The sequence below is a fragment of the Chinchilla lanigera genome, unplaced genomic scaffold (genome assembly GCF_000276665.1).
Source record: "Chinchilla lanigera isolate Chin_1 unplaced genomic scaffold, ChiLan1.0 scaffold00036, whole genome shotgun sequence".
Lineage (NCBI taxonomy): Eukaryota > Metazoa > Chordata > Mammalia > Rodentia > Chinchillidae > Chinchilla > Chinchilla lanigera.
Genome location: NW_004955437.1, coordinates 21,775,317 through 21,786,618, shown reverse-complemented (window position 1 = coordinate 21,786,618; position 11,302 = coordinate 21,775,317). Strand labels below are relative to the sequence as shown.

At 51.6% G+C, this 11,302-nt stretch overlaps 1 protein-coding gene across 5 annotated transcripts in view; it reads left to right on the top strand.

The window, feature by feature from the left end:
* Hk1 (hexokinase 1) overlaps positions 1-11,302 on the top strand; it is a 90,990-nt gene that overhangs the window by 37,685 nt on the left and 42,003 nt on the right. For 3 of the 5 annotated variants that reach the window (XM_005390087.1, XM_013517022.1, XM_005390089.2), the window contains one exon: positions 10,423-10,585. In XM_005390087.1, coding sequence (XP_005390144.1) covers positions 10,423-10,585 — 163 coding nt within the window. Of the gene's footprint in view, positions 1-3,469; positions 3,799-8,117; positions 8,490-10,422; positions 10,586-11,302 lie in introns of those variants that run through there. The other 2 variants (XM_005390088.2, XM_013517023.1) reach the window with 2 other exon arrangements.

The following is an 11,302-nucleotide window of genomic DNA, read 5'->3' as shown; positions in this document are numbered from 1 at the left end:
ACATTTGAGAAAATAGTAGAAACAGGAAAGTCACTGCTACCTCCCCCAAAGCAGGTCCTAAGACTTATCAAGGGATTTTCTGACCTCTTCCCCTGCAACAGGTTTTAAGACAGACACCTTTAAGAGATTGGATTGTACCCTCCTTGTCCAATCGTATGTCTCCATGACTGGACACTCATCATCAAAGCTGGCGTAGAGGCACACAGGATCATCTGTTGTGTTGGCCTTCATTTCTTTTTGAAGGCTCTCATGTCATGGAAGACATGCTTTGCTTTACCTGCTTTCTTTTCATTTTTTGAGCCAGGGTTTCACTATGCAGGTCAGGCTGGCCTTGCACTAACTTTGTAGCCTAGGCTGGCCTCAAACTCACAGCAGTCCTCATGCCTCAGCCTTCTGAGTGCTGGGACTACAGGCCTGCACCACCAAACCTGGCTCTGTGCTTTTCTTTAGTCAGTCTTCTGTTACAGGGGCCTCAGTCATGAGCCCAAGATGGGTTGGAAAAATGTTCCTTTCCATGTTCAGCACTGTAGTGGCCACCAAGTGAGAACCATCACCCAAGGCTCCCAGAGTGAAGATGTGTGTGAAATGCCGGAGTCCTGCTGTCCAGCACAGTAGCCACCAGGCCTGTGCGGCTGTCAAGCACTTGAAATGTACCAAATCTAGCTGGGCGTGGTGACATGTGCCTATAATCCCAGTGCTCTTGGAAGCTGAGGCAGGAAACTCACAAGTTCAAGCCTAGCCTGGACAATTTAGTGAGACCCAGTTTCAGAATAGTAAAAGGACTGGGGATGCAGCTCAGTGCAGAAAGATCCTGGGTTCAATCCCCAGTACCAAAAAAAAAGGACCAAGTCTGATATGAGATGTGCTCTTGAGTTTAACAGTCCTCTAGGTTTTCAAAAACTTAATGTGATCAGAGGAATATAAAATAGCTCATTACTCATTTTTAACTGTCACTTACACATTGAAATGGTATTCTAGATACACTGGGTTAAATAAAATATATCATTAAAATGAATTTCACTGGGTGTCCTGTTGGACAGCGCTTTGCTGAACAGTGAATCTGATGGCTACAATCATGGACAGAGGCGCCCTGCATTTGGAAATTTTATTATCTATATCTCTGTCTATCTATCTATCTATCTGAGTCTGGGGATGGAACCTAGAACCTCACCATGTTCGACAAGAGCTTTGCCACTGAGCTCCATTCCAGGCCTGGCACTCTGTGTTTAAAGCTCTGGGTTCCTGTGGCCTTTGGGCCTCGATTTCCCTATTGGTCAGAGTAGGCCAGAATCCGTGATGTCTGAGACCTCTCGAGCCCGAGCAGTGTTGTTTGGTGTCTATTAAAGTCTCTGGGGCTCCATCTCCTTATGTGTCGGATGGGGTATATGACTTCTGTTTTATTATCTGCCCATTTATCTGGGCAGATAAATGTTACTGTAACTCACCCAGAGGACACCTGTAGGCACCAGAGTCTCAAGTCTGGGCAGGGGTCCTGGGTACTGCCCTGCGTCTGTCTCTTAACTGTGAGACAGCTTGTGAGCCATCTGCATGTCCGTTTCCTGGCAAGATAGACAGGATGCCTCCCTGGGTGTTGAGAATGGCTGTTTTTCTTAGGAATCCAAAGTGCTGGGGAGACCATGCTCTTGCTGATCAAAAAATATAGTGTGTTTAAATTTTAAAAGAATATAGTAAAAAACATTGCCATCAATCCTCCCTAAAATACCACTCCTTATTTTGAACAACACATGCCATAGTTCTTGCTACTTTCTGAAGCAGTTCTGGAAATCCTCTTTTGTGAGTATCTTTGTGAAGTGTGATCAGAGATAGGGTGAATGGTATGCCAAGTGCCATCCAAGAGAAAGGCAGACTTGTAAAAACACCCCAGTGTGTCCCCGTCCGCCTTGTTCACCAGATCTGGGGATCCTGTGACTTCTGGCTCTTTCCCATAGTCCAGATGACCATGAGAGGCGAACATTTTGAATTGATTCAGGACATTGAGGTAGCCGTAACAGCACAGCTTAAAGATACCCAGGAAAGAAGACTTCTCAGACTGCTTCAGAAAGTGGCAAGAGTGGCACGGTAAATGTAACTAGAGTGAGAGGAAGTGTTTTCAGAGGAATTAATGGCAGCATGTCTTTTACTGTCATACTTTTAAAAAAGGTAAACATTCACTGTATTTTTGGGTCATGCCTTGTATGTGTCAGTGAGAGGGCAGAGGCCTCGTTGCTGTGTTGCCAGTGGAAACGCGTGGCAACTGAGTGACTTGCCCAGAGTCCTAGAGGGCGGTGGCACAGCTGGTCGAGGCCTGCAGGCTTCTGTTTTCTGGCCTGATTCTCCCACCACTGCAATATCTGCGATCCCAGAGTGAGGGGCTATTTTCCCCTCCTGCAGAGAAAGTGAACCTGTCTGAGCTTCAGATGCCCTCCTCCCTTCGTGGGCCGAGCCTGGGCCACTGGGAATTAGGGCCCAGGCTGGCCCCCTCCCAAGCCATCCTGAAAATGGAGCCTGTTGTTCCTGCCCCGCCACATTCCAGGCTGCTGTCGTCCCTGGAGGGTTCAGGAGCCCCAGTGCTTTTAGCTAGCTCAATGTGACAGCTTTGTTTTCTTCCTGAACTAGGGCTTAGCCACTCTCACCAGCTTGGATCTCTTTATTAATGGGTGCCAAGGCCACCAGGAGGACCTTGGACCTGACCTCAGGGCCTTGCTTTGTCCTCCTGGTCAGAGAAGTCTGAGGAAGAAGGAAGAAGGGCTTAGTTTAGGGTCCTGAGCCCGTGCTGTCCCGGTTGCTGGGTGCTTGGGACAGTGTTACTTAACTGTGAAGCCTATGGTTCCTCCATTGTAAAGTGAGGTTAATGGCCACCTCCCAGGCTTTACAGGGTAGGTTGCACACCCAGCACTGACTCCTCCACGTTCTCGTTCCTAGAACCTCATATCACCCATCAAACAGTGGGCTGTTTGTATCATTGAAAGCTCAAAGTTTCACCATCACTGATCTAAGGGCTTAGGCCACATTCACTGAAATAGAACCAACCCTTGAAGCAGTAAGCACAGAACTATGCTGGGCTGGGAGCAGAAGCAGGCGCGGGCACCTCCCCCGTGCAGCTTGTGGGTGCCTGAGGGTTGGTTTTTCGCTTTGGTGATGCTGTGCTGAGTCTGTCACTGAGGAGCCTCTGTGATGGAATTTATTTTCTGAAACACATTTCCTTAGTTGGCTTGCAGATAATTCAGCCGTCCTGCGAAGCTGGCTGGAATAGGGGAGTGAGACTGCTGATTATCTCTGGGGCTCTTCTATCCTTCTGGGCCTCAGCCAGCCTGGGAGATGTTTTCAGGGGAAGAAGGTTAGAAAGGCCGGACACACTCTGCCTCTCAGAGGGATTGGTGGTAGGGGTGAAGGGCTGGGCCATTCGGGGAAGAGGAGTACTAGGCCTTATCTGAGACAGCAAACCCTCTGAGACCTTCCTGGGTTAGGCGGCACCAGGGGCCTCCCGCCCAGGAGAAGCACCACCCAGCCCAGCAAGGAGCCTCTGCTTGGCACTGTCCCCAGGACTTGGGGGCCACTGAACAGTGTCTCTGGGGCTTTCGGGGCACAGCAAGAGCCAGAAGGCATGGCCCCCACACCCCTGACTGTCACAGTCTAGCAGAAGTGTGGACCATGTGTGCGTGTGTGCAGCACCAGCAAAGACACACCCCGTGACTTGTCCACGTACTCCTCTGGAGTGGACACCTGAGGCCGAGGGGATGCTGAGGAGAGGAGTGGACAGTGTGGGGCGGGCGGATCATGGCCTGTGCTCCGCAGGAGGTGAGTTGGAGGTGGCTTTGGGGTCTGTGAGGCCTGGGATGGTGGCTCTGTGAGGAAGGACCTTTGGGGGTGAAGAAGCACTGTCAGGGCCTCTGTCTGAGGGTGCTGGGAGCTGATGCTTACTGTAGGGATGCCAACAGGTCAAAGATGTCTCCCCCGCGGCCCCTGCTCAGAGACTGGGTGCCAAGAGTGGGGCCAGAAAGTAGTTTGCCTGGCTGCCACCTGCAGCAGTGAGGTGGGGCTGGGCAGTCACAGGGCCATGTGCAGGCAGGCAGGAAGAGGAGTCCAGATGCACAGGGCTGGCACCAGCCACGGGGGAGGGTCAGCAGGGTCCTTGTGTAGCTTGTGGAGTAACAGAGCTGTAGCTTTTAAGCCCCTTGTATTCCCTGGTTTTGCTGCTCCAGGAAGCTCTGGCTGAGCTCTCCCTGAGCTCTGAGCAAGGTGCATGCACCAGGACTCGGGGACCTTGGTGTCCACCCCAATTTTTTCACTGATGGGTGGGTCATCTTGGCCACCCGCGGACCCTCTCTGGCCTCTAAGTTTTCCTTGGGGTATTGGAAGTAACCGGGCCTGCCTTGCTTCTCCCCACGGGAAACAGGATGTGGAAGGACCAGCGTAGGAAAGAACTATACAGAGTAGAGTCAGGAACACACCCATGGGACGAGGTTCTGTCTGGAGGGCAAAGCCAGAGCATTGCCCTTTTTTGCCCTGGCATCTAGCCAGGTAGGGTCCCACAGAAATCATAAGCTATTACTGCTGTCCTTAGAGGAAACAGGAGACAGAGTTAAGGAGCAAGTGTTTATGATTTCAGTTTTGCAAAACAAAACTTCAAAAGCAGTGTCTGTATGCATGAGGTGGTCTTGCCACAGAAAGCTCTATCAGCAAGGGAAATTCATGCTTTTTACTTTTATGCATTTATATGTATCTGAATACTTTTAAAGTAAATATGTTTCTGTTACTGTTTTTTTTTTTTAATAGTACAAATATTTCAGAGGAATTTTGCCAGAATCTTTTGTTTGCCATATTTCCAGGCATATTGCTACCTGGCTGTAGTTTTCTCTTCTACAGAGTGGGTCAACAGCATTTGTAGTAGGTGCTTTTTAAAGGTATTTATGCAAAAGCAGTGGGGTACACATGGTTATGTGACTGAGTGATGCGAGGAAGGAAATGATGCTCAGTGTTTACTTTGTTCTTGTCATATTATTAAGATCCTCCCCATACCCTTCTTAGGCCGAGGTACTACTATCCCCATCTTGAAAGTGAGGATAGCAAGACTCAGAGAGGTTAAGTAACTTGCCCAAAGCCACACCACTAATAGTAGATCTGAGATTTGAACCCAGCTGTCTTTGTTCACAGCCCCTGTTCTTTTCAACACTTGAGCAAGAGCGATAATGCTTAAGGAGAAGCCCTGAACGAGAAGCGGCAAGACCGGGAACTAGACCCCTAGACCCCGCCGTCATTCATGTCATAATGACTTTGCATGAGTCGTGGGTCTCAGTTTCCTCCCCTATAAAATGGAGATAGTGGTGTCTTTCCTGCCACCTCCCTGGATTGTAGTAATGGTAAAGAGCTTTGTGCCTGATGCCTGGCACCCACAAACTCAGTGTGTTTCTCGCTCTGACGTACAGGTGGGAGAACGTACATGACTGTCCTGTGTAGGAAGGGCAGAGCCCTCTGGGAATGTGAGCTAGTGTAGCTGATGTGAATCAGCACCTTCTCTCCTGACTCAGTCAGTCTCCTTAGGAAAGGGAAGTAGATTCCAAATCGATGTTGAAATCTTTGCCCTACCCCATAGCCTAACACGCTTATTAACTTCTGGCTGGCTCCCTGATTTCTTTTGCAAATGAAGTATCTTGCTTAGGAAGTTCATTTTTTTCCCCTTAGTTTTATTGTTTCGCAGTTCTGGGGCTCAGAGACCCAGGACCTTGTGCGTGCTGGGTACTCGCGCCCCCTCTGAGCTGCACCTGTAGCCCTGGAAGGTTCACTGTAAGCCTTGCAGTGCACAGCTTCAGTCAAGCTTGCTGCCCTGCCTCAGCTCCTCCCTCAGAGGAGAGTGGATGAGGAGGAGTGAAATTTTCCATGGCTGTGTCCCTTCCATGGGACATGAACACACCCAGGTTACCAGTGGTTACTGGCACTCATGCCACCCTGGGCCTGCTCGCCTGGGCATGTCCAGTCTTGGGTTTGCTTTTCGTGCATGCTTTCTTGGGAGCTGGGTCAGGCACAGCAGTGTGTGTGAAGGGGACTCAGTGTCAGGCCACTGGGTTCTTTTCTTGGCTGGATGCCTTTGGGCCGGGAGCTTGGCTTGGCTGAGTCCCTGCCGCTGGTGTCTCCTGCTTGGCTGTGGGAGCTGCTGAGAGCTTCAATTAAGCCTTCTTGGTTCACAAGTATTTGGGCAAGAGTGCCCATCCTGTGTAGCCAGCCTGGCTTCCACCCTCATGGGCAGGGATTGTCCCTGCGGGGGATGGTGGAGGCCCCGGAGGCTGGCTGGGAGCTCTGTCTGGGTCAGGCAAGAGTTGTAGGACCCAGCTTGGTGTGCGGTATCTGAAACCAGCACCTGCGCTGTCCTCTGCCACCCTGAGCAGCGCCCCACATACTCATGTCAATCACCACCTTCAAGTGTGAGCATTGGACAGCTACGGCTCCTGGCATCGCTCCCAGGAGTCCCTGTTTTGTGACAGTGGCCCAAAGGCCAAGGCTTACAGTAGAGGTCCCAGAAGAGGTACCGGCCTGGACCCTCCCTATAAGCAAGTGTGAGACGGGTGCTGGAAGATGCTTTGGCTGCAGCAGTAAAGCAGCAGTGGGTTGGAGGCAGCACCTTTTAAAAGGCGCAGCATGGTGGAAATGTGTGTGGGTGTGTATGTGTGCACGCATGTGTGCATTTGTACGTGCACACGTGCACCAGAGGGAGGAGGGAGGAATGGAGAACATTTGGAGATGCTGTGGAGAGGACAGAAATAGAAAGTTGAAAGGGCCACAGACATTTTCCAAACCCACAAAGCCACTGGCTAGCCCTTCCTGCTGGTTTCATGCAGAACGCTGAAGCACATGGGCACATGCGCAGGAGTAGTTTCCCTGTTGTCCTTCCTCCCTGCCTCCCTCCCTCCCTCTACCCACCATGGGCTGCTCTGCAGGAGGGAAGAGGCCCTTTGTTCAGCAAGGTGCGCCTGCTTTTCTCCCAGGCCAGTGCTTCCAGACCACGTGAAGGGCCCTGTGGTCTGCAGGGTGTGTTATCTGACAGGGCCAGGTACCTGGGGAGATGATTTTGCTCCTGGCCAGCCCAGCACAGGCCTGACCCGGAGTCTATGCTGGTTTTAATGCCGCCTTCTGCCCTGCTGAGGACCTGTAGCAATAAGGGGTTCTCCCTACTTGCTATCTGTGAGATCCAGGAGGCCCGTTTCAGTTCCTGCTCTTCCCAGTTGTACTTCCTTTTTGGCCGGAGGGGCTGTACCCTATCCTGGCTCAGAACTTGAACAGGAGCGGGGAGGTCCTCCTCTGGAGGCCATGCTGGCTTCCTGTTGTCAATGTGCTTTTTCATTTGAGCTTCTAGGCTCCCATGAGGTTGGCTCAGCTGTCCGAAAATGTCAGGGTTCTCGGCTCAGTGTCTGGGTGCTGAGATGCGCCTCAGGTTAGGAACCGGGGTAGCTGTGGAACTTGGAGAGTGCTGACCTTCCTAGGGCCTTTTCCCTGTCCAGCTGGAAGACCTTGACAGCTTTCCTTAAGCCAGCGCTCCACACAATAGGGAGACGTGCCTTCCCCAAGGGCAAGGGAGCCTTAGACATGCAGGTGCAAGACCTCACTTCCCTGGCCTGCTGTGTGCTTTGAATTGATCATGTACCTTCTTGGGCCTCAGTTTCTGCATCTGTAAAATGGGGGAGAAGAACATTGGCCTGATAGTATCTTTTGTGTGTGTGTGTGTGTGTGTGTGTGTGTGCTGGACTCGAACTCGCCTCGTGCTTGCCAGGCAGGCACTGTACTGCTGAGCTACCTCCCTGGCGACAGTATCATTTTGAAGGTTAAATTCAAAACATTTTGAGATGTGAGTAACTGACATACTGGGCCTAGAAAGAAGCACTTGTTATTTGTATGCCATAAAATAATTATAGTCTTATTCTGGCAGCCAGCATGATTTGAATTCTTCCTTGGTGCCAAGCAACTGGGAGAGTTGCAAAGTTCTGTTCAATTGTTTCCTCTTTCTGGGGACATGGACTGTCGGGATGGGCGTCTCCATAGCAGGTTGTCATGCTGTGTAGTGTGACCAGCGTGGTAGCCAAAGCATGGCCAGAGGGCTGGAGTGGCATCGTGGCTGTGGTCCTGTGCTCGCTCACCAACTCTGCATCTGGCAGACAGTTCGGGCTTAGAAACACTATCTCCTCATCGGACTCTCCTTCAAGCAGGGCCAGGGCTTGCGTGCGTTGGGATCTGGTCTGCATTTGCTTATGTGGCTCCGTCCGTCCTGCGTGGTGTTGACGGCCCTCCTCATTACCTGGCCTCTCCCAATGGCTGCTTGCTCCATATGGAGTTATTTCTGATACGCAGCATGACACTCCCTCACCTTGGGCTTCACAGATGCTCCTGCCTGGTTGGACTCTCCAGCGTTGCCCCTGGGTGAAGCTGTCTCTGACACACTGGCGTCATGACTGCTGCCTTGAGGCCCCAGTCTGAGGGCGCCATGACAGCAAGGACCACAGGTCGGGTGCTTGGTGTGGAACATGCTGTGTCTTCCTGGGGGCATGGGACTGACAGTTCGTGTCCAGGTTGCTGTGGTTTCTGATTGTGCTTTCTTGTCACTTTCTTGCGTCACTTTCTCATGAAGGGGAAAGGAAGAAGGATGGGTAATGCTTGTGAGTGGGGCAGGGCTCATCTCTGGCCACCAGAGACACTGCAGACTCCTGCCAGCACTGGAGTTGTCCATGAGGCAGGAGGTGGGCTGGGCTGGGGGAGCACAAGGCCTGGAGACAGAGCAAGAAGGCAGCCCAGGACCAAAATATGCAGAAGTGACCTAGCCTGGGGACTCCATGTCCTTGAGCCAGGACATTTCTGGCTGCTCTCAACTGTGAGCAAGATGCCATTCTCAGGGGCAGTGAGCTTCAAGGTCTTTCCAGTCTCACTGGCCCATAAATCTGCCTGGCTGTTCGGAGCCTTCTGTGTGCAGGGCTGCTTGTCACGCACAGGGAGGTCCAGGCAGTGGCGTGCAGGGCAGGCCGTGCTGAGAAACTGGTGCTGAGGGAGGGGTGTTCTGACATTGACCCGAACCTCAAGGGCCAGGACAGAGTGGAGAGCGGGGAAGAGAAGGAAGGGCATATCAGGCAGAGGTGACAACAGAAACGGGGAAGCCGGAGGACCTGGCAGGAGCTGGAGAGCTGGCTGGCAGCATTGAGAGAACAGGGTGCGGGGCTGCCTGGGACAGGCTCCTGTGGCTGTGGGGCTGTGATTGGAAGGCTGATGATGGACAGCTATGAGATGGATGAGGCACAGGATTCCAGCTGCCTGGTTGCCCAGGCTTCCTAAGCTAAGGAACGGTAGAGAGAAAGAATGGTGGCCGAGAGACCTCTGGTGGCCTCCACAGGACAGGTGTGTAGCCCAGCGTGCTAGGAAATATTTAGTAGTCCCGGTGCCTAGGAAATATTTTTCTTTCTTTCTTTCTTTGTTTCTTTTTTAATGATTCAACTGAGAGTCAAACCCATAGCCTTGTGCATGGCAGGCACGTGTTCTACCACTGAGCCACACTGCCAGCCTCCTCAGTGCAGACTTTCTGAGGGAATAAATGGGAAGATCTATGAAGGATAAATGACCGATGACAACCAATGACAACGCAGCCCCCTGGGATGAGGAGAGAAGGGAGAAGAGCAGATTGGGGCAGCCCATTGAAGGGGCAGAGCACTCTGCTTGGAGATGTGGGCACAGTAGCCTGGCACGTAGATGTGGTGTGGGGGGCCTAGGGTTCCGTCTCTGTGCATCCTCAGGGCAGGGTTAGGCCTCTGCTCTGGACCTGGCCACCCCATATTCTCCCAAGGGTTGCAGCCATTTGACTCCTGTTTCTCCCCTCCTTGAAGTTGTCCTCAAGGAAACTCCACCAGCACTGCTGTCTCATGCTAATGATAAGCGGATGTTTATTGAGCACTTACTATGTTCTAAATTAGGCCCTATTATCTTTAGCTGAGGAGACTGAAATTCACACAGCTGTTTAGCACTGGGGCTGTCTCAGAGCCCTCATTCCTAATCTGGGTGTTGTGCCATCCGTGTGAGGATGATAGGCCACCTCTCACAGATGGAGAGGGGCAACAGGTGTGCCTGACACTGAAGGCAACCTGCCTCCATTGTGTGCTTGGGGCCTGGAGCGTGGTCTGCTCATAACATCCAGAGGTTGGAAAGGACCTTGGAGTTGCCTGGTTTATTTTGCAGGTGTCAAATTGGAACTCAGTGTATTTGCAAGCCTGTAGCGGGTGGCATGGTTGCTGGTAGTTGAATGACCTCCCGTCATGTGATATGCCAGTGTGGGTGTTTCAGTGCCTGCAGGGGCTGAATTGTCTCACCTGGGCCTGTCTTCCACTAGCCAGGCCTGAGCTGAAATGACCTTCTTCAGCCTCACCTCACTCTCCTTCCTTCTTGTCCTGACCCCAGATTGACAAGTATCTCTATGCCATGCGGCTCTCTGATGAAACTCTGGTGGATATCATGGCTCGCTTCAAGGAGGAGATGAGGAATGGCCTCTCCCGGGATTATAACCCAACAGCCACCGTCAAGATGTTGCCAACCTTTGTGAGGTCCATTCCTGATGGCTCAGGTGAGTCTCTCATCCAGAGTGGGCTTTGAGGGCTGAGTGTTCTGTGAAACCTCCTTCCAACTTTCATTTGTTCATAAATTCATTCATTCACTCACTCATTCAAAATTCTATCCATCTGTTTTCCCATCCATCCATTTCCCAATCCATTTATTGATTCATCAGTCCATCCATCCATCCATCCATCCATCCATCCATCCATCCATGCATCCACCCACCCACCAATCCATCCATCCATGTCTACTGAGCATCTATCATGTGCCTGGCACTGGAGACAAGACTGACCCTCCCTCACTGGCTTGCCTGTGTGGTGGCTTCTGATACTTTGAGAGTATAGTGTTTTGAGTCTTGCAGATGCTATGTGGGTTGTTCTTAGGTCTCCAGAATAAACAGAGGGTTCATTTTAGGAGAATCTCTCCATCAGGGGTGCCAAACCACCCTTTCTTTGGTACCTCAGATAAATAGCAATTGCAGGGCCAAACGGGCCTCCGTCTCAGAGGGGACATTCAGGTCCCCATTTAAGCAGATTCCCTGTGTGCTCAATCAAGGTAGCCCCAAAATAGACAAATGGAGAGGGGAGATAGAATTGGAAAAAAAATTATCTTCTTAGTCTGCGTCCTTGTGGCTCATGCCTGCAGTGGAGAGTCTGGGGCTCCCTACACATTGTCAGTTTCCCTGCCCAGGGGAGTGGTGTCAGCCCTGCACTTGGGCATCAGCGGC